This window comes from Naegleria fowleri (assembly GCF_008403515.1).
Source record: "Naegleria fowleri strain ATCC 30894 chromosome Unknown tig22, whole genome shotgun sequence".
NCBI lineage: Eukaryota > Heterolobosea > Eutetramitea > Acrasida > Naegleriidae > Naegleria > Naegleria fowleri.
The window spans coordinates 59,210-80,616 of NW_025407954.1; the positions used below are offsets into that span (position 1 = coordinate 59,210).

At 35.9% G+C, this 21,407-nt stretch overlaps 10 protein-coding genes across 10 annotated transcripts; 9 read left to right on the forward strand and 1 right to left on the reverse strand.

Annotated features, from left to right (window-relative positions):
* Positions 1-277: 277 nt before the first annotated feature.
* On the forward strand, positions 278-2,143 carry FDP41_000914 (uncharacterized protein; the record flags this gene model as incomplete). Its single annotated transcript, XM_044713068.1, has 1 exon — positions 278-2,143. One exon carries the CDS (start codon positions 278-280, stop codon positions 2,141-2,143), a length of 1,866 nt encoding a protein of 621 aa, XP_044564474.1.
* Positions 2,144-2,339: 196 nt separating this feature from the next.
* On the forward strand, positions 2,340-3,272 carry FDP41_000915 (uncharacterized protein; the record flags this gene model as incomplete). The annotated part of the gene is made up of 1 exon (XM_044713079.1): positions 2,340-3,272. One exon carries the CDS (start codon positions 2,340-2,342, stop codon positions 3,270-3,272), a length of 933 nt encoding a protein of 310 aa, XP_044564475.1.
* A 451-nt stretch (positions 3,273-3,723) lies between these two features.
* FDP41_000916 (uncharacterized protein) lies at positions 3,724-5,560 on the forward strand (the record flags this gene model as incomplete). The annotated part of the gene is made up of 2 exons (XM_044713090.1): positions 3,724-3,948; positions 4,067-5,560. The coding sequence occupies 2 exons, from the start codon at positions 3,724-3,726 to the stop codon at positions 5,558-5,560; spliced, it is 1,719 nt and encodes a 572-aa protein (XP_044564476.1).
* Positions 5,561-5,689: 129 nt separating this feature from the next.
* Positions 5,690-7,123, reverse strand: FDP41_000917 (uncharacterized protein; the record flags this gene model as incomplete). The annotated part of the gene is made up of 1 exon (XM_044713101.1): positions 5,690-7,123. One exon carries the CDS (start codon positions 7,121-7,123, stop codon positions 5,690-5,692), a length of 1,434 nt encoding a protein of 477 aa, XP_044564477.1.
* A 529-nt stretch (positions 7,124-7,652) lies between these two features.
* Positions 7,653-8,775, forward strand: FDP41_000918 (uncharacterized protein; the record flags this gene model as incomplete). The annotated part of the gene is made up of 2 exons (XM_044713110.1): positions 7,653-7,878; positions 8,009-8,775. 2 exons carry the CDS (start codon positions 7,653-7,655, stop codon positions 8,773-8,775), a joined length of 993 nt encoding a protein of 330 aa, XP_044564478.1.
* A 948-nt stretch (positions 8,776-9,723) lies between these two features.
* FDP41_000919 (uncharacterized protein) lies at positions 9,724-13,213 on the forward strand (the record flags this gene model as incomplete). The annotated part of the gene is made up of 2 exons (XM_044713121.1): positions 9,724-10,822; positions 10,911-13,213. 2 exons carry the CDS (start codon positions 9,724-9,726, stop codon positions 13,211-13,213), a joined length of 3,402 nt encoding a protein of 1,133 aa, XP_044564479.1.
* An 806-nt stretch (positions 13,214-14,019) lies between these two features.
* FDP41_000920 (uncharacterized protein) lies at positions 14,020-14,618 on the forward strand (the record flags this gene model as incomplete). The annotated part of the gene is made up of 2 exons (XM_044713133.1): positions 14,020-14,156; positions 14,240-14,618. 2 exons carry the CDS (start codon positions 14,020-14,022, stop codon positions 14,616-14,618), a joined length of 516 nt encoding a protein of 171 aa, XP_044564480.1.
* An 813-nt stretch (positions 14,619-15,431) lies between these two features.
* On the forward strand, positions 15,432-18,592 carry FDP41_000921 (uncharacterized protein; the record flags this gene model as incomplete). The annotated part of the gene is made up of 5 exons (XM_044713144.1): positions 15,432-15,918; positions 15,993-16,257; positions 16,348-16,603; positions 16,716-17,363; positions 17,423-18,592. The coding sequence occupies 5 exons, from the start codon at positions 15,432-15,434 to the stop codon at positions 18,590-18,592; spliced, it is 2,826 nt and encodes a 941-aa protein (XP_044564481.1).
* Positions 18,593-19,499: 907 nt separating this feature from the next.
* Positions 19,500-20,555, forward strand: FDP41_000922 (uncharacterized protein; the record flags this gene model as incomplete). Its single annotated transcript, XM_044713155.1, has 1 exon — positions 19,500-20,555. One exon carries the CDS (start codon positions 19,500-19,502, stop codon positions 20,553-20,555), a length of 1,056 nt encoding a protein of 351 aa, XP_044564482.1.
* A 355-nt stretch (positions 20,556-20,910) lies between these two features.
* On the forward strand, positions 20,911-21,189 carry FDP41_000923 (uncharacterized protein; the record flags this gene model as incomplete). The annotated part of the gene is made up of 1 exon (XM_044713166.1): positions 20,911-21,189. The coding sequence occupies one exon, from the start codon at positions 20,911-20,913 to the stop codon at positions 21,187-21,189; it is 279 nt and encodes a 92-aa protein (XP_044564483.1).
* Between the last annotated feature and the right edge of the window lie 218 nt (positions 21,190-21,407).

The following is a 21,407-nucleotide window of genomic DNA, read 5'->3' on the forward strand; positions in this document are numbered from 1 at the left end:
AATTTCACGATGAAAGCATGATCATGGTTTATTGAACCATGTCATGGCGACCACTAATCTTTGAAAAAGAAAGCTGAACAGAGGTTCCCAACAAAAACGCCAAAAAGAAAAAAAAAACCGTTAAAAAATATACGAACACCAAAACCTTGAATTGCATCTTCACCATTCTCCGAGAATACACAACAACAACACAATAATCCACTCCACCCTCAAGAAAGCGACCACAACGACTACATTTGATAAAAATTCTCATACGTACGAAATTGCTCTATTCATTATGGAATTTGGAGAAGAAACAATGAATACGGAAGACCATGGCTTGTTTGAGGTCATACGTCCCGAATCACCATCGGAGAATGCAGCTGGACAACTTTTTCATCCGTTGAATACATCCAGAAATCCTTTTGAGCCCTTGCATCATCATGATGTAGTAATGACTGAGAATAGCAATGGCTTTCCACCACATCCTTCTACATCCAGTCAACATGAAGACAAACAAGAACATCATAAGGATCATTCATTCAGCGGACATAGCAATCCCGAGGAACTGTCTGAATTGCAAGTAACCAATTTACAAGAATTACAACCTATTGGTAAAATTACAAATGTGGTGGAGAAGAAAGTAATTATTGAAGTATTTGTGGATAAGAAGAATGGAAGCACGATGCATCAACACGTTGTTTCTCAAAACGACACCAATCTTAAGGAGAAAAATATAATTGATAGCGATCTTTTGAGGACGCAATTAAAGCTCAATATAGGGGCTGTATTATTTTCAAAAGATGGAAAAGCAATTGGAAAAATTGCTGAGGTCATTGGAAATGTGTATGCACCATATTTTGTATTGGTTTATCCCGACGTGCATACCATGAGAAAAGTGTTCAATTTACCAAATCCTCCTTCAGTTCCCACAACAACAAGTCATCACACGGATCAACCTCCTGCTGTTAAGGAAGCATCTTCAGAAGTATCACAATCTTTCACACCCTCCACAACTTCAACACCTGCAAACGAAGACCTTGAAGCCACTACACCCACAAAGAAAACACCGTCACGAAAGACGCCACGCAAAACGCAAACTCCCAAGAAAACTCCATCCAAACAATTTGTCGAAGACGATTTGGTCATTGAAAATGTTCGTGATATGACAGTCCTTCAGCTCAAGCCATATTTACAGAGACGAGGTATGACTGTGCACGGTAAAAAAAAAGAACTTATTGCGAAACTTCGTAAATATGAAAGAGAAAAACAACAATATCGAGAGGAAGCAAATAATGTATCTTCTTCAGACGATGACGACGATATGAGCACAAGTAGTGACGACGAAGAGATTCTTTCAACTCCAACGAGCTCTCAAAAATTTGCTCTAAGATCCAAGAAAGACTTGGAAGGAATGGAAAGTGACGAAGAGGAGGATGAACACCCCAAGCAAGACAAGCCTCAGAGCGCTTCGTTGGACAAGCTCTCTCCAGATGAAATTTCTCAAATTAAGAATAATTTTAGCGTTGTGTATTGTCACGGTGCAATCAGTGCACCGTTGGATGAAGTCAGCACCATGAATATCGTTTCTAATCACCTAAAATCATATGATGCAATGTTAAATGCAGATGAAAAGACAGAGATTGTCACATTTTCTGACGACGAAGATGAAAACGCTTTCAAGAGTAGAGCAAAGAAGGAGCGTCCAGAGAAACCACCCGCTCTTAAGAGAGGGCACGACCAAGTATCTACAACAGAAGAAACCAAAATAGCAGAATTAACTCCTAAAAAGCAAAAACCTCTTCCATTCGCAGACCTTGCCTGTGAAGATACCGCTGCGATTGTTGCCACTTCCTCCACCATTATCACCAGCACCGTCGTTAGTACGAGTACTCTCAAGAGTGAGGAGATTCTGCCTTCGGATATACAAACACCTCGAGAAGCAGTACCAGTTGAACAAGCGGTAATTGAGGTGCCTCCTTCCACAGTGGACTCAACCAGAATTCCAATCGTCAGAAAAGCAAGAAAATCCTCTCCAAGAAAGTCACTCCCATCATCATCGTCGAGTCCCACACCTTCCCTCAGAACTGATAATACGAGGGTGATGGCTGACACAAAGCCTGAACCAGAATCCTTCTTTTCGAAATGGTGCTCGATCATGTAATTGCCATTCACTAGCGACCTGCTATGTCAACAATCTAAACCACCTAAGACGACCATTTATTCAACAAGTGTTCAATAATACATTTCAACATATATTTAAATACCTCGATGGTAAGACAAGCTCATATTGTATATTATCAAGATTTTCTGACAACAAAGGATTTGTTATGTAGTGATTTCAAGTTTTTTCAATCACAATGCGTTTGGGTTCATTACGACCAAAGTTACCTGTGAGATCAGGATTTTCCATACCAAACACCAAAAAAATTCCGCAATTTCCTTTTTTGACAGGTGACTGTTTTCCCTCAAAACCAAACTCTGAGAACTGTTTAACCACAACACAGTATTTAGAGGACCAACACAACTCCCATCATCACAAGGATTCAATTTTAACTCCCGATATCATCATTCATCATATCATTCCACATTTAAACCGAAATGATATCATTAAATTGGCGGGTGTTTGTTTTGCATGGAGAAACATCATCAAATCATCACCAATTGATTTTGAATTCACTGCAACAGGTAACAAAATATCCAATGCAGGATGGTCTTTTTTTCTCTCAAAGCTCTCCAATATGGGAGATGTATTATCATTATTTACAAAGGCTTCTTTTAGTTATCTCAAAATTCAAAAGTCTCAATTTAAATCAATATTCGAATCACCACAAATAACTTCTTTGAAATTTCATCACACCAATTTCAATTCGACAACTCTTTCATCTATTCTGAGATCATCCATAACAGAATTAACTTTAGATTCTTTTAATCTTTCACGTAAAGATTTGAAAATAATTTCTAATATTGGTATTGATGACAATAGCATGAAAATGTTTTCTAATATTCATATTCCTCATAGTTTGGAATTATGGCTGACTGGTTTAACTGATCAAGGTATAAAAATTCATTCGAAAGGTAAATTAAGGATCCACAAGCTTATTCTGCGGAAATGTGAGCTTACTCGAGACGGTGTTGAGTCTTTATTTCAAATTAAAACATTGGAAGAATTGAATGTTTCTGAAGTTCAGCCAAGGAGTGAAGAGAAATGGATTACAGAATACGCACAAACATTACAGATCAAAATTACATTCTATCCTTATTCATTTAGGTCATACCAACCCTTCTTTTAACTATTTTTATGGTGATGAAAAATGGAACACATTTCAACATTTTTGTAATGGGAATTGAATGTCAACTTTTTATGTTTCAAAAGAGGTCCTTTGAATAGATGAGGACTCATCAAACCTGCAGCAGCAGCGAATAGCCAGGATTGTCCTCTCTGACAAAGTTATTGATAGCAATATTAAATAATAAATTGGTAATAAAGTAAATTCTTCGTAATACTGAAAATCAATGAAATGTGAGTAAATCAATTCTATTGATTGCCATGTCCATAATTTTGAAAGTTGGCCAACTAGTTAATGTATGAATGAGTGCCACAACTATATCTACCACCATTTGATCGTGTTTGAATCAATTATTCTTCCCTTTTTCAATAATATCCACACTTCCCGCCAAAACTCGGTACAACAACTGCAAAAAAAATTCCCTCCAACGAACGTTATCATCGTTGTTGTCATCATGAGCGAAACAGCACAAGAGTTTGATGAAGAGACCCGAAAGTGTATTGAGCTTTCAAGGAAAAGGTTAGAACCTCTGGTTTCAAAGATTCCGTTGCAGGATAAGCACTTGGCAAGACCACCTGTTGCCTTTTTGAAAGCGCTTGTTCTGTGTTTGGTCCGAGAACGAGGTTATCCCGAAGGGTTGTTTGATGAAGAGTTTTTGAAAACCAAGAAAGATTTAACGGTAAGTTTGTGCTTATTCTGTATAATATATTTTGCATGATTCACCCTGTTCCTTCTTCTGTCAAAATACATTTCAATGGCAATAATCGATTATTAATGGGTTTATTGAACCTCATTAGAATGAAGAAAAAACCAATTTCCTAAAGCAATTGATCAATGTGGTCATCCATACGATAAAGAAAAACATTCCTGTAAATATACAACTCATCATTAAGGGCAAAGAAAGCCCGAAGAATATTACTGTATTTTTCCAAGCCCTTGCAGAGGCTGCTGGAAATAAGGACAAGTATCAATACAGAGAAGCGATCGAAAAAATCAAATCAGGAAAATACAAGGATTATACAGAAAGAGAGGCGGAAAAGAAAAAAGCGGAGGATGGCCAGCAGCAACAAAATGCAGCAACCCCCAACACACCATCGGATTCTTCTGGGGCTTCCAACAGTACGAGTAAACAGCAGCAACAACAAAAAACAGCAACTACATCAGCTTCTGCACAAAAACAATCTCAACAACCTCCGCAACAAGCAAAGCAACCAACGACACCATCAACACTCCCAACAACAAATGCAGCAGAATCAAAACCTCAACAGCAGCAACAGGTTTCAGGCTCATCTCCAACGACAACAAATTCTCCATCTCTAAATCAAGATCAAGGTCGCCCATCATCGAGAGGTGTCACTTCATCTCAAACTCCTGCGAGTAATAAGCCTCTTACACCATCGAAAGATGAGCGATCAACCACACCTAATTCCATTGATCAAAAAGCAAGCGTGAGTCGACCAAGCTCTGGTAGGGAAGTTTCAAAGCCGTCCACTCCAAATACAAATACTCAAGACGATCAACAACAACAGCAACCACTTGCTCAAAACCAAGAGGATCCAAACTTGGCACAATATTCAAGGCCATTCTCGTCCCGGGGCCAATCCGCGAGAAGGGCACCTCCAAAAATTAAAACAAATGTTCGAACTATTGACACACAAGAAATGCCAACTGAAAAGACACTTGTAGAAACAAAAGCTGCTGAAGGCTTAATCACTGACGAAAATGAAGACAAGGAAGATGACCAAATCATTATTGAAAAGAACGTTGCTGTTAAATCCTCAACTCAAAGTAACACCAATACAGAACAAAAAGGAACTCTTGTCAACAAGCTAATGGAAAACGAAAGCGACATTGAAAAGAAGCGCAATGCTGGCAAGGTACCAAATGCAAAACCCTCAAATGACGAGCCAGTGAAAGGAATTGTTCTTCAAACAGGAAAGAAAGAAAAGGATAAGGAAGTAATCACCACTGAACTTTCGACGTTAAGGGAACAAATCCAAACACTAATTTCAAAAGTTAACCCACTTGGTAAAACAATGGATTACATTCAAGAAGATTTAGATAGCATGCAACGAGAACATGATATGTGGAGAAAGGATGTGGAACTTCAGCGGCAACGACTGATCGAAGAGAGGTTGAAAACAGATCAGGAAGTGTCTTCAGTCCAAGCACAACTCAAAGAATTGGAACAAAATATCGTAGACAAACTGGAGAAAATTAATTCGTTGAGGAGTACCATTTTGCAAAAAGACAAACTTTTGGAAACTTTATTAAGGAATGTTGTGGCCTAAGATCAATTTAGGCTTGCTTATTATTCTAAAAAATATTCAAATAAATTATTTTTAATATGACATTACAAGTGACTCACAAATGAGTCAAGCTCACTTGATAATAAATTCCAAATAATAAATAAATAGAATTCACATCAACTTAATTTGTATGTCCTGCAATTCAGTGGTGCTTCCTTCCGCAGACAATTTTGAAAACTTGAGTAACTTGGCGATAAATTCCTTCGCTGTCTTGCCTTCTCCTTGCTCTTGGCGATACATTAATGCATAATATCCTCCACTGGCAATGGCATTCACATTTCGAAATAATGGATCACTTGATATCAACTTTAACAAAATATTCTTGTTACCTTTCGTTTCGACGTCCATTCCACAAACATAAACTTCATTGTTGGTCGACAAGGCACAAGTATGGTAGAAACCACAACAAATGTCTTTAAAGTGAACATCTACTTGCACTTTTGTGAAGGTCGATACGTTTACATTCGTTCCAAGGCTGAGCTCTCCACTATCATTATGTCCACATGCAACGATCGAACCAGATTGCGTCAACACTACGGTATGATGAATTCCGAGAGCAACTTTGAGACCTTTTTCATTATTTGGCAATGGTGCTTGAACAAATTGAAAGGACGTGGATTGAGAATGACCTAATTTTCCATAATCATTTTGCCCCGAGGTGAAAACCTGTCCATCCAAATTAATAATGGCTCCATGTGAATACGAAAAATCTGCATCCAAAATATGACTAGCAATTTTCTCAAATCGATAGACCGTTCCTGATTTTCCCATCTCCCCATTTGAATTGCCACCACAAGCATACAAAGTTCTATCTTTTGTAATAAATGCACATGTATTATATCGTGCAAAGAATTTTTCAATACTATACAAGTGTTCTCGTGGCACCAATGTCACGTCTGCCTCTGGTCCAAGTCTTGATATAGAAGATGTATCTCCAACACTTAACTGTCCATGATTATTAAATCCACTTCCAAAAAAGGCCAATCGTTTTTGATTGGGTAATCCCAACTCATGGGTTCTTTCCTCAAACTCGACCATTAACATGGAATGATTCCGACCACAAGCAATTTGTTTAATTTCCATTCTAATCACTGATGTACTTGATTGTCTCTGAAGAATTTGTTTCTTGGCCATCTCTGTAATATCTCTCAAATGCGAACTCGAATTGTCTTGCGCAACACCGTGTTCACCTGCACCTGTATAGCCACAAGCAAATAATCGATTTTCATTTTGTTTGTAATCCCGAAAGAGAAAGAAGGCAAAATCACCTCCCGTGCAGACTTGAATCAATGAAAAATGTTTTGGTATTCGAGAATTTTGTTCAGCAGCAGTAAAAGAAGGATCATCTTGATGTTCCGAATATGAGGAGGTCAATGATCGATGATTCGAGGAGCCCATTAAATTAGCATCCTCAAAGGCTTTTAAAAAGGAAATTAATCGAGGTTGTTTGATCGTGCCCGTAGTGGAGGAGGTTGGTAGAATAATGTTATGTGTGTTGTTGCCACAACCGAAAACGACAACCGCAGGATTGGAAGAGAGAGACATTTTTTCTTCTTTTTTGAAATATCTTGTAACTCTCTCTCCGAAGATTTATTCATTCAGAAATAGAAGAATAGTATATACTCCTCAATGTGATGGGAAAGCTTTGATGCACTTTGATCTGTTCGAACAATCATGTGTTTATAAAGAACTATACTCGAACGATCGTGTGTTTTTTAAGAACTATAAAATTATGAACCTCTTTAGTGAGGAAAAAAAAATAACACAACACCTCCGCTAGGTGTTCACCTTGAGCACCCTTTATCGCCACCCAAAGAACCATCTCCGAATCATTAAACTTAAATTTAAAACATATCTCTCCCTCTCTACGAAGTACTGTACTGATTTGGTACCGTACAACTACCACCGGTTATAAATACTGAGATTGTTACCGTTGTGATCAAACTGTTATCAAGACCCTATTACGATGGCAGTTATTAAGATCAAAGCGCTATTGACTGAATGGTATTTAATCAGACTAACAAGATCAGATTCGTTATACAAATTAAAAAAAAAGAAGAATAATTCAATTAGGATGCCCAGCAAGATCGGTAAAACAAGACCCAACCATGGACCCAAGCACTCTAGCTCACTTCAATCATTAAGCGACTACATTGCTTCTGCTAGTTCATCTGTAGATAATGAGCCCAATTTGACAAATAATCTCAACCCTACTCACAATTGCTCTACTAGTGTTGACACTAGATTGTACCCAACTATTGATCCAATAGCTGATGAAGAATTGGCCGCTAAAACTAATAGTAAGCATGAGTAACCAAGACAACATTGAATTGTTGGATAATGAGCTGACCAATAACCTCAACATACAAGACATGTCAGTTGATGAAATTGTTGGTAAAACTTTTCTCAAACACAATAATGCTAAACTAGATACAAACAGAACTCTTTTTGACACTGATCAGATTTTAGAAATTGTATCTGTTATTGCTAGCCCACACAACCCTATGACCTTAAATTTCCAACATGTTGTAAAAGCCACTCTCAGAATATTCTCTGATGACATTAAATACGAAATCACCACAGAAAGAAAGGCTTTTAAAAACCATAAGGACAGAAAACATGTTTGGGAGTTATGGAAGGAAAGAATGAAGAATATTAACAAACTATTATCTGAGAACAAGAAAAGTAGTAATGTCCAACAAGACAATGAAGAATTCAACATCAATGACATAGCAGTGAAGGAAATCACTCCTCCCAGATATATTGCTGTTAGATATAGCAAAATATTTGAAGAGAATGAGGTAATTGAATTAATTAAGGACAACCTTAGTGGCAAATATGTCACCATCAATCCGATTATTAAGCTCAATAATACCATAATTGTCACTATTGAAGATTGCGCTCAAGTAGAACAGGTAGTTGAAACATTACGTACAAAATTTAAAGAAGTCAATATCACTTCATCATGTGAAAACGACACCAAAAAAATTATACGTGTCCATAATATTCCAATAGGAGAACTATGGAAAACTATAGTCAAGGCAGATTGGAGGAATGCAATTGAAAGCGATACTGGTGAACCCATTGTTGAAATTGCTACAGCTAGAATTGGTAAAGAAATGGCAACAGTGATCACTGTCAAAAGTATGAAAGCCAGAAATAAATCATATGTTTTTGCCTTACATAGATTTGATTAGAGCTAGAATACAAACGGAATCCTCTCTTGCTAGAAAATACAATAATGACCAACCTGTATCCATACTTATCATCAATCAAGAGAAGAGAATATGTTTGATTAGACTCAACAATCTATCTAATGCCATCAGATTGGTAAACCATGCTGCATATGGAATGAATGAATGGACATTGGATTTTGCTCTCAATTATCCAATGCTAGAAGATATATCAAGAGGAAGATATATCAAGAGGAAATTGATGAGTGTCACAAAAAGCTAAAACTACTTGATTCACTTCAGTAGCTCCAGAATTATCTATTCTAACCCTCAACATTAATGGTCTCAGAGTAGAACCATTATCAGCCCTAAGAGGCTACCTCAACTCAATCACTCCTGATATAATCATGCTCCAGGAAGTTAAAAGCGTCTACATTGGTCCAGATTTCCCCTCTATATATTATTCTTCATTTACATATTATCATAATCCAAGAGATTCCTGTGGTGTATCTATTTGCCTCAACAAAAGCACTTTCAAAGATATTGAAGAAATCATCTTAGATCCGATCATTAAGAATAACGCGCGAATTATTGGCGTGAAATGTAAAATCAATTCAATTAATACTCTAGTAATTTCTGTACTTTCCAAATCAACCAGCTGACAGATGTGAATTCACATATATTCTTGACAACCTAATTGAAAAATATCCTAACTACAAAATCATTATTAGAGGTGATTACAATGCGATTTTATCCGAGAATCACTCCTCAAACGAATCTAGAAGAACTGATCAAAACATACTAGATCTTATTAACAAGAGAAATCTTAATTACTATCCTTTCCCTCATTTATCATGGCACCTTCATTATACTATTAACAAACAATCCAAGTCTATAATAGACTACATATCCACAGATTTTCCAATTGCATCTGGAGAAGTACTGAATGCCAACTTCATATCAGATCACAAAATGGTTAAAATTCTACTTGACCTCTCATGTCAACGAACACCTTTGTTAATTCGGAAGAAGCGTAACTTTCAAGATCCCAAAAATAAGAAAGAAGTGCTGGCCATTAGCAAAGAATGTGTATCTCAAGTTAAGAATTTAGAATCTGATAACGACAAATGGCTTTTCATTTGTGATAAACTAGGCGACAAATTTGTGGAGGTCAATCCACCTAAACTTGATCCTAAAATCTACAAATATAATAAGCAATATAAGAAGCTCATGTTAATACTTGATAGAAATGAGCACGGATATCCTTGTGACAAACTTTTGACCACTATTGGTAAAACTTTAGAACAGGTTCCAAAATGTCTTGCAAGTGTCAAAGAGAAAATCAAGAACCATATCAAATGGAGCCATGATAAGGCTTTGAACAGAAAGATGAAATGGTGGGAACAAAACTATGCAACCAACTCTAAACATCTGAGAAAGAAAATTTACAAAACGTCATCACCACCATACAAATTATCTATCGACGGAACTGAAATTAGTGACCCCAATGAAGTTGCCAATGTGATCAAGGACAAATATCAACAAAACCTCAACTTTAGAGGAAGAAATCATCAAATTGACATTACCAAGTTTTTCAAGTACAAACATCCATTAATTGATAATTGCAATGACAAAATACTCGGTAGAATTACCACGGAAGAGAAAGAATGGATAATTCAGAATTTGAAATCCACAGCACCCAATGAACTAGGTTTAAGACAAAAAACTATCAAATACATGTGTAAGGAATTACAGGAGGAAATTTTTCAAATTATTGAAAATATCATTACAACTGGATTTACTCCTGAATCTATGCAAAGTGTCAGCATTCTCCCAATTCACAAAAAGAATAAGGACCACTCAAACCCTGCTAACTATAGACCTATTACCCTTATGGACTCAGGACTTAAAATAGCTACTAAATTAATCACCAAAAGATTGAAGGAAGTGTTAAAGGGAAGATTATCATTAGCTCAATTTGGTGGTGAAGACGGCAGAGAAACTATTCACAGAGTCCTTTCAATTTACAATATGATTGCTTGGGCAAAAAAGGACAAGAAACCTTTTTATGGTTTGGCTGTTGACATCAAAAAAGCTTATGACTCATTACCGAGAATTATGCTTCGTGATGATGCTTCGTGATGGACTGCTATTCTTAGGGATTGATGAAATTACTGCTGATGGAATTCTGGAAATATTAGGTGAATCTACGACAAAGTTTGTTATACCTAATGGTAAATCTGAATGTTTCAATGTGAAAGATGGATTGAAACAAGGCGACACCTTCTCTCCCCTTGCATTCAAAATTGCGCTTGAGCCTCTCTTACAATTTTTAGAAATAACATATAATGGTGCTAGTGTTGCAAATTATTGGAACATTAGTACAGGCGCATGGATTGATGATTTGAACTCATTTTCCAACGAACTACCTGATATTGAAAATTCTTTGCATGACATTGAAACCTATCTTCATGGCTATCACATGGAATTAGATCATTCCAAAACTAACCTCTTCTCTGATAAGGAATGTAGTATCAAGACATTATCTGGAAGTACGATCAAAAGTAATGATTCTATTATTATACTTGGTAATAATATTACCAATAATACTGAGGAACAAAAGAAATACACTACTTCAATTATTGAAGAAGTTAAAAGAAGAACTAACTCTATTGGCTGGAATTTTCCAATACAGAACATTGTCAAAATTATCAACACAGACATTGTTCCGTATGCACTGTACCACCTAATTCCTCTTGCTAATGACCATCTAGAGAAACAAATTGATAAATTCTTTCGCAACTTTATATGTGAAAGATTAAGAACCAAGAGAAAATTAGCTCTCGAGTGGTTTTACACTCATCAAGACAAAGGTGGACTTGGATTAATTTCTGTTCAAGAAATGAGTTACTCGGACCTAATGTGTAAAGTCAGAAAGTTCCTTGAACAATATGATATTTGTCTTGGATCTTCTACAAGATTCCTTTGTGAACGAATCAAACAGGAGCATGGTTTTGACATCCTCAATGATCCAATCCCTACTTGGTATAAACCAGACCCATGGATTCCTCAATATCTCAAGAGAATAATTTTCATGAACAAATCTTCCAATATTAGATTGTGGCATTCGAGTGACCAATGGCATGAAAAAACTCTCATCCCTTATGGAAAATTCCCTAAAGGTTTAAGACAATTCCTGCTCTATAAAGATTGGAACAGATTAAGTATGTGGGTTCCTGACCCTAAAAATTTACAAGTGAAATTACATAATGACATCAAACATTCCAATCATGTCACCCAAATTCGCAACATTCTCAATAGCATGGATTTTGGAAAAATCAAAAACGAAAGCAAATACTACAAATATGTTGGTAACAACACATCCATGTCAAACCTCTTGAACAAAGCTACACTAATTGGTACTGACGGATCGTGTAACAATAATATTGCTGGATACGGTATTGTAACTGATCAGAATGTTTCCATCTCAAGTCACACCTTAGGACAAGGAACTTCCTACAACAGTGAAGTTCAAGCGCTCCACACAGTTGTTAGATTGCTAGATAACAACACTCCTAGAACAATAGTCATAGATGCGAAAAGTATTTATGACCAACTTTTCCAATTCAGAAAATCTAGAGATCCTTATGTTGAAGAAATTCGTAATTATTTAAAAATGAAGGATCAGATCAAAATTATGCATGTTAATAGTCATACAGGTAAACAAGATATCTATAGCCGCATAAATGAATTAGCAGATAGGGCTGCTAAGAAAGGTGCTGATTGTAACAATATTCTTACTAATATTCCATCCAATAATTGGTATATTATTATCAACAATGTATTATACACTCAAAACACTAGACAAACAATGTACAAACTTCTATTTCAACGCCTCCACAAAAGAACATATACGCCAAAGAACCTTCCTCCCAAGAACAGAAAGTTCACCAACATTTACCCCTCAATAGGAATCGGTTTCAGAACCTTAAATCTAATATTTAAAATTAGAGTGAACGTGATGAAGACTTTGGAAAATTTAAACAAGATATCCAAGACGAACTTGCTATGTCCTTGCTGTAGTAGAGAGACAATGCAACACATTATTTTTGAATGTAAATACTATAGTGATATAAGAAAAGAAATGTTTAGGAATTTATATAATATCTCAATATATGCAAAGAATAACAAGAAGTTCTCCAAACGACTATTGTACCTCATCAAGACTAAACAAGATATCCATAGCCTAACAGGTGCTAAAGTTGGATTGGGTAAGAAATGGGACAAAGTATTTACTAAGGAAGCTTATCGATCTATTACTAAAATGTGGATGAAACGAAATCATTTTTTCATGGAAGAATTGAAACTCACCTGGAATGAATTTGAACAACAATACGATTTTAATCCCAATTTCATTGATTTGAACAAGTTTAAACTATACATGAAATACCCACGACCATGAATAATAATTGAAATTTACAACAATATTTGAAATTTACACTAACCTTGATGACAAACAATAATTGAAATTTACAACAATAATTACACTAACTTTGATGACATGAACCACCTTTAACTGTACTAATTGCACACACAGCCATGAATAACGTTTGAATTTTCGAACAAATAAACGCATGGACAGTGATAACAAAAAAAAAATGAACCTCTTTTCCCGCCATTAGGACAAATTTTAAATTTAATATTACAAGATTTTATAGTTCAGACAAGATCTAACTGATTGTTGTTCTCAATCTTTTCATGTTCTTTTGGATGAGTTACAACAAGAACACGAGTATACCATTTCTACTATTGAATCATGTTGTTTTTATAAATAGGATTGACTTTGTGATCAATTGAATAGGAATACTGATCAACAAATAAGATCCGAATGGGGTTCAAAGTAAGATAAGCATATCCAACTCACAAAGAAGAGCGAGATATATTAAGGGAGAGCTAGAAGTCACTAAGCAAATCAAAACGAACGAATATGCAGAAAATTTTTTGAGCATGAAAATATTTTTCGTTGCTCAACCAAACTCTTTTAATGTTTACAATCGAAACATTCATGCTCTTCACTTCGTTCAGAACATATCAATCAAAACACCTTCGTTCTATCATCGAAGAGTCCGTGGATTGGATGAATTGAGTTATTTCAAAGCAATTGAATATTATATAATATTTGCATATTGTATTGAGGATTTTCAGGATGAAATATCAGACAAACACTATCACTTTCTCAATAGACTTTCTACTTTTATACGCACCATCATGCATCCAGTAGTGAGAAGCCTTGAAGTTCTATACAGTATGAAAAAGGAAATTTTTGAAATATTACAAGCCATCGAGACAGATTTTAACATTATTATTTTAACACTGGCTTCACATACAGTCGTTCATTTTCCTCTGTAAGTCGGCTAAATGATATAGCTCCTTTTCACATATTATCCATCATGTAATTATTTTTATATATTATTCATCATGTAAACAGTTCTATTTTCTATCTTGGACCACTATGGTGTACGAGTACTTTTATGCTCGAAGATCTAGTTGGATCCATCACTAGCTCTGTTCAAGGAGGAAAGAATAACATGGACCACAAAGCACTGGAGAACTTTTCATTACATCAAGTCATTTCCATGAAACGAGTAAGAACTTTTCATTTTCAATTTGAAAAGGGTGATTATTTTCATGCTCAAGAATTTGGTCATGGTCTCGTGACCAGTAAAAAGGATGACTTGTATCACGTTAAAAGTTTAGACTCGAATCAAGTCAAAATATTGGACAAAATGCCAAAAAACGCCATACCATGTTTCCAAGTTTGTGGTAAATTTAAACAAGTTCATAGGAATGACTTGTTCTTGATTTAAACAATACCAAGTTTATTCACGTGATTGCGATGAGTATGAAAATTTTTTCAAAGACTCAACCAAACTCATTAATTGTTACAATCGAACATTCCTACCCTTCACTACATTCAGAACAAATCATGAATCAAGGTAAGTTGGTATTACTTGACCCAATTGAACACAAGGTGTCATGGTCATCGTCAAGGTAAGCATTGAATCATTGATGATCAGCTTATTTGAAAAGATGATACGATGATTGATAGCGAGAAATTATAATTACACTGAATTAGAAGTGGATTACTCAAGCCTTCCATGGATTACTATGAAATACGATATTGGTGATTTTCATTCCAATGAGTGTCTTATCCGTAGACTAATTTCAATACCATAGTATGATTTGGAGACTGATTTTAATTCAACCCAGAGTCTTATTTTTCAACTGATTTTTATTCAACCCAGAGTCAGATTTGGATACTGATTTCATTTCAACTCAGAGTCTAATTTAGGTACTGACTTTACTTCAAATCAGTCCCTTATTCAGAAACTGATTTCACTTCAAATCAGTCCCTTATTTTTCAACTGATTCATCAATAATTTTTTCTTACTGAATTCGATGAAATATTTCAATGCTTATTTAAATAAAATCAGATATCGATTTAAGTGAACTGCAGATTTGGAACAGAGCAGAGTAAACTTAGTAGGGATCAAATTCAAAAATCCGCTGACTTTTCGACTAACTTTAAAATTTTCAGTTTTCAAACACCAACTCATTTACTTGGAAAGTCAGTGAAAAATACTGCAGAATTTCGAGTGCTCGGGTTGAGGCGAAAAAAAATGAATCAACAACAACAACAAGCATCTCTTCCTCAACAACCTTCATCGGCGTTGAATACAGCCTTAACCTCTTCACGTGCCAGCAGTAATAGCGGAGTGAAGAAGGAATCATCATTCCATTCCTCTGCAACTCGTAATGCCTCACCACCAACATCCTCTACGAGGAAAGGTCTTAGAAAAATTGATGATGCCGCAAGTAGTAATAGTAGGGGCAGTTTGGAGGTGTTTAGAAAGAGTAATGACGGCAGTGTTGGACAGGTGAATGAGAACAAGAGTATTTCAACGATGATCAAGTTAGGACCCGACCAAGTGCTTCTTACGATTGAAGTCATTGGTTTGGGTAATTTGAATATTGTTGCAGAGAAAGATACAGATCTCATTGATGTGTTTGATACAGTAAGGTCCAAAATTGGGATGAGTGAGTTCGGAATGCAATTCTTTGGATTGTTGGAGCAAATTTATGATAGTGAAGGATCGATGCCACTTGGTACGTTTTGAAAATGTTTCCTATGTCTCTTGTTTCTCACAATTACATTTAACCACAATTATTGAATATAACAGGGCGATTTGTGAATTTACAAAGGACCATTCAGGAAGAAAACATTTCTGCCGACTCAAACTTGAAATTTGTATTAAGGACGATTAAGAGACCTATAGATATGAAAGACTCTGTGGCGGAGAGCATTATGGTAAAACAGATTCATCTCAATTTTATCAATAGGCTCTACAAGTGTACAGAAAAACAAGCAGTCTATCTTGCATCACTAATTTTACAGATTAATTTTGGTGACTACAATCCAGAAAAGCACAAAATAGGATTTTTAAAGTAAGTAATTGACAATATGAATGACCAGTTATATGTATCATGATGAATAATAATCGATTACACTCACAATATATTGTTCACCATTTAAAGCAAAATCGCCCTTAATACCTTACTACCTGTCTCCGTGGCAAAGCATGATAACCCTTATTGGCAAGAGAGACTTTTCAGAGTTCACAAACAGCATAAAGGTCTTTCAACGAGGGATGCCATTTACAAGTATTTGGAAGAAGCCAGTAAGACGTCACATTTTGGAATGAAATACTTTTATATCGAGCACGACGTGGGACCTAAACAACTTATGGGAATTGCTGAGGATGGAATCTTCTTCTTTTCAAATTTGTCACCAGTAAGTTTGGAAAAATAAGATATGATGTTTTTTAAACTCTTATTCTGACTGACATGAAACCATCAAATATTCATGGATCTCATTTTGCACTTACTATTGTGATCATGAATAGAAGCCGGATTGTTGGAGATGGAGAAAGATCAAAAGTTGGACAACTTCTGTAACCAATGAAGGAAAATACAAGATTGAACTGGAACGTGTTGGCAACAATTCTGAAAAAATTTCTATCATTACTTCGAAATTGAAACATGGAGCTATCTTGTTTTTAATGCAAGATTATTATTCTCTCTTACCTGAAGATATGAGGACATGTAAAGTGACCATACCCCAAAATCCATTGGCCTCTCTGTATCAGCGACCTTTAAATAGAATATTCTTGGCAAAAGTTTCTAGCAGAATCGAATACTTAATGAGCTATTATTGTGAAATGTGTTCGCGGGCAAAACTCATTCCGAATCCTGTTTATTGTCGCCAGCTCGATAGTACTCTTGACGACGACACTGTTTTAACATCTCTAAGTTTGCGAGCTTTGAAAATTCATGACAAAATTTTGGCCTATTACTTAGACCCTATTGAGACATGCTTGATATATCAACCTAATATTAACTTTCCTTGGAAAGAAAATTTTGACCTAGACAGTTTTGATTTCGGATACAATAATATCAAAATAGAAGTTCCAAGATTGCTTCATGTATTGACCTACTTTCGAAATTTGAGGTATCTCAATCTCTCTGTAGTTCCATTGAATGAGCACTCAAATGTAAGTACTGCAAGAGTTTATTTTTTTGTTTCCTCAACACTGAACATGAATGGCACTAGGTCCTAGCATCTTTATTACTTAACTTGACACACCTACAAGAATTGGAGCTTGCCAAGTGTGGTCTCAACGACAAATCCATCCAAACCATTCTTTTAGCCTTGAGCAAGTGCAAACGTCTTCAAACACTGAATCTTTCGAAAAATCACATTACCAATAATGCACTCACGCATATTACATCATTCTTAGAAACTGTCAAGTTGAAGCATTTAAACATGTCTATGAATGAAATTGTTGTCCCTAAAAAGGATTCAATGGTGATGACCTTTTTCAAAACATTAGAAACCAACCTCTTTGTTAGTACGCTGAACGTGAGCGGCATCAAGTTAGGAGAAAAAGGAGGAGAGTACATTATTGAATTCATTCGAGTAACAAGCACTTTGAAAGACGTCACAATTTCAAATGCTGGTATTGAGGGTAAAGTGTTTTACAGTATTGGACGTCTACTGAGAAATCATCCTTCAGTGGAACGCCTTGACATCTCCATGAATGCCATTACAAAGGGAGTGACATCAGAGGAGGAGGATGAGGCTTGGTACTTTTTATCTGTATGCAAAATGTTAAAACAGCTTGACATTTCCGACAATCAAATTTTTCAACCTTCATTAGAAATTATTTCCAAGTACTTACTCGAAAACAAGACATTAACTGTATTATCTATCGCTGGAAATCCTGTCACCACCATCAAGACATTTGAAATTTCTTCCACCTTTTGTCAGGCCATATCCCTCGTTCCTTCGTTATTTTTGCTTGATGTCACCAGTTGTAAAATTGCCACCAAGGGAGTTATTGACATTTTCGAGGCTGTCTCGAAGAATTCTTCAATTAAGGAGCTTTATATTGGACGAAATTTTGTAAAGAATTTTGCTGATGTTTCTCACACATTTCGAGAATTGAAAATACGAGTTTTGGATTTGCGACAAATGAGAATTAATGACAAGAACCTGGAACAACTCATTCCTCTCCTACGTGTGAATAAGTACATTGAAATTGTTAACTTTGAAGGTAACCAAATAACACTCACTGGTTTGGAGACCTTCTTAAAGGGTATTGGACGAAGATCCAGCTTGAAGAAAGTCGCCTTTGTTGGCAATCCTGTCAAGGAAGATCAAAAGAAGCTCATCTTTCAACAATTTTTGCATCAAACGAATATTCATCATGTGGTGCTCTAGATTCGATTATTTTTGTGAAGAACAAGTGGTGAAGAAAGCAAACAAAAAGTTCAGTGAAGATTGATGGGTTGACTAATAAACTTCAATGTCACATTGCTACAGCAAATTTTTCGATCTGAATTCCAGTTTGTAGGGTGGGAGGATGGAGCTTGAAATTTGATTTTTTTGATCGGTTCATGCTCCGTTCCGCGGGATCAGGCTCACGATTCTTCCGGGCCCTAGGTTATTAATAGATGGGGAAAAGCCTTTGTTGGATTGCATTTGCATGATCTTTGGATTCATATTTCTCAATTAGTCTGGAAAGTGAATTTGTATTTTCTTTCATCTGAAAAAGGTGCGCAAAGTTTTTCTCGTGAAAAGAATTGCAAAAGATACTACTGACCACAAAGATGAAACAGGAATTAATGCTAGGTGTTTGGGTATTAATTCCAAATTTTCCAGCATTTGCAAAATTTGATTGTAATGGACACTCTGTTCATGGTGAAAATTCACCTAATCTATCACCTGAATTTGGAAATATTCTCAACAATTCTTAGTGACAAATCCCAATATCATATCAACCTTCCCAATGACGAACAATGTCAGCACAACCTTCACACCGAAGCCTGTATGTGCCAACTCCTCGAAGAGTTGTACAAACAAAAAAGTATATTTATCAATCGGCCAAATGTACCAAAAAAATGTGCAAGAATTGCTGTCTGAGTCTCGTCAAGTGTGCAGCTATGTCATAACTCATCAAAATCAAAACAAAAGAAAACAACAACACATTCTCCCAAGCAAAAGGTGCCTCCACAATCTACTACGCTCGTTGGTGGTTCTGTGATGAAGAAGCAATAACAGTAGTCGAGTAAGTTTTTAATGAACTCGGTACTTGTGAGTTCACATAGGTGTTCGACACCAAAAAAAAATGAAACAATTTCTCAAACAAATCATCTCGCCTTCCTCTCCCATACGAGTTCATCTCTCTGCACAGGTCGTCAATGATCAAGACTTGTTAGGCTCTCTTCCACTTGAAGTTTTATTTCAAATATTTCAATACATGACTCCGATGGATTTTGTAAAGCTTGGAATGCTCAATTCCTATTATTATGCTTTAGGAAATAGTGGAGGAATGGCCGATAAGATCTGGAAAGAGTATTATGAAAAGTTTTGTTATATTAATTTATTTGAGTATAAACGATGCGTGGTGGTTTCAAATGTCAATCATCCTCCAATTGATAGCGATGTGTATGCAACAGAGTCTGTTGCTCGTTCGAATGATAGCAATGATCAAAAGAAGCATCATCACTCCAATGACATATCATGGGAAGAATACAAGATGAAATTCACAGAAGATTATAAAAGATGGCATTTGAAAAATTCATTTGGTCCTTCCAAGATGATACAATTGACCATGCCCACTTTTCAAACCTTGTGTTTGAAAAATTCATCAGAAAAAGACTGTCAACTCGTCAGTAACTTCTGCATGGTGAAAGGCAAGTTCTATTTCAGAGTTGTATTCAACACGACTCTTTATGGATGCGGGGCAGGGTTCATTAAAGAAAGTGAGGTGAAAAAAATCAAGACCAATCAATACGACTGTAGCATTTACATGAAAGATGGCTCATGCATGTTACATCCAGGTGAGAAAATTATTGATAGAATCAAAGAAGTCGATGGAAAGTTGCTTCGAGTTTATTCTGTTTTAGAGACAGATGATATTCTTGGTATGATACTTGATCTTGATAATGGTGAAATTATTTATCTCATTAATGGCAAGGAGGTTCTTCATGTCATCAATGTGACACAAACATATCCAGATGAACCTTTCTATTTGTATTTTTATTTTCCTCCGGGCCAACAATTCACATTATTGCCATGCATGAAGAGCCTCAATGAAATTGGAGAGAAGAATCAAATGAATATTATGGAAAATGTCAAATTTTCATCCAAGAAGAAGCAACGTACGACCATGGGAATATAGGTCTCTTTCAAAGGAATTGAATTTTCTCTCCTCACACTCTGTCTTTGAAAAATTCGGCATGTCCAGTTTCTACCTATCAAAAGATTTACACCACTCGATTTTGAATTTTCTCTATTCTAATGGACTAATCGTTTGTATGGAAAACTCTCCATGTACAAGACAAGGTTGGAAAATACCAAGGTACAACTTTAGCTTGGAACCAATTTAGAAATTTCTCAAAAAATCAAAATTCCTAATCAAGAAAAGTAAGAGTAAGAGTCATTAATGGAATCAAAAGACAAAGCACCAGAGAGATGGTCACCTCCTACGTAATTATAATTATTCAACAAAAATTCACACCTCTCCACTTTTCAACATGTCGACTCGTCAACAAGTACCATCATCAACCTTTCAATCAACAGCCTCCGTTGATTTAACAGAACCAAGAAGTCCTCAATCGAGACAACTCGCTCAACTCAATTACGAAGACTCACCACATTTTGTGAAAGAAAATCCAGTCGGAACTCTCATTCCTGAAAATCCAGAGATTTACAGCTCGGAAGGTCTCACCACAGTCAAAATTTTCAACCGTGAAAAAGGATGTGTGACCGAAGAGGAAAAACAACGTGTGGAGAAGGATTTGCAGAACAAGTAAGAAATCAGCAGTGGGTTTGAAAATTCAAAAATTGATCTCTGAATTGTGTGTGTCTGTTGGTTGGGTGTGAGTGAGATTTTTATATCTTTCTTAATAATAAAAGTGCACTTGTTTTATTGAGGTTGATCTTTGTCACAATACATGGCGCATTGTGCTCGATAAATGATGCGCCAAAGCTTTTTGCTTTACCTTTTTGATTTTTAGCATTTTGTTTGTTC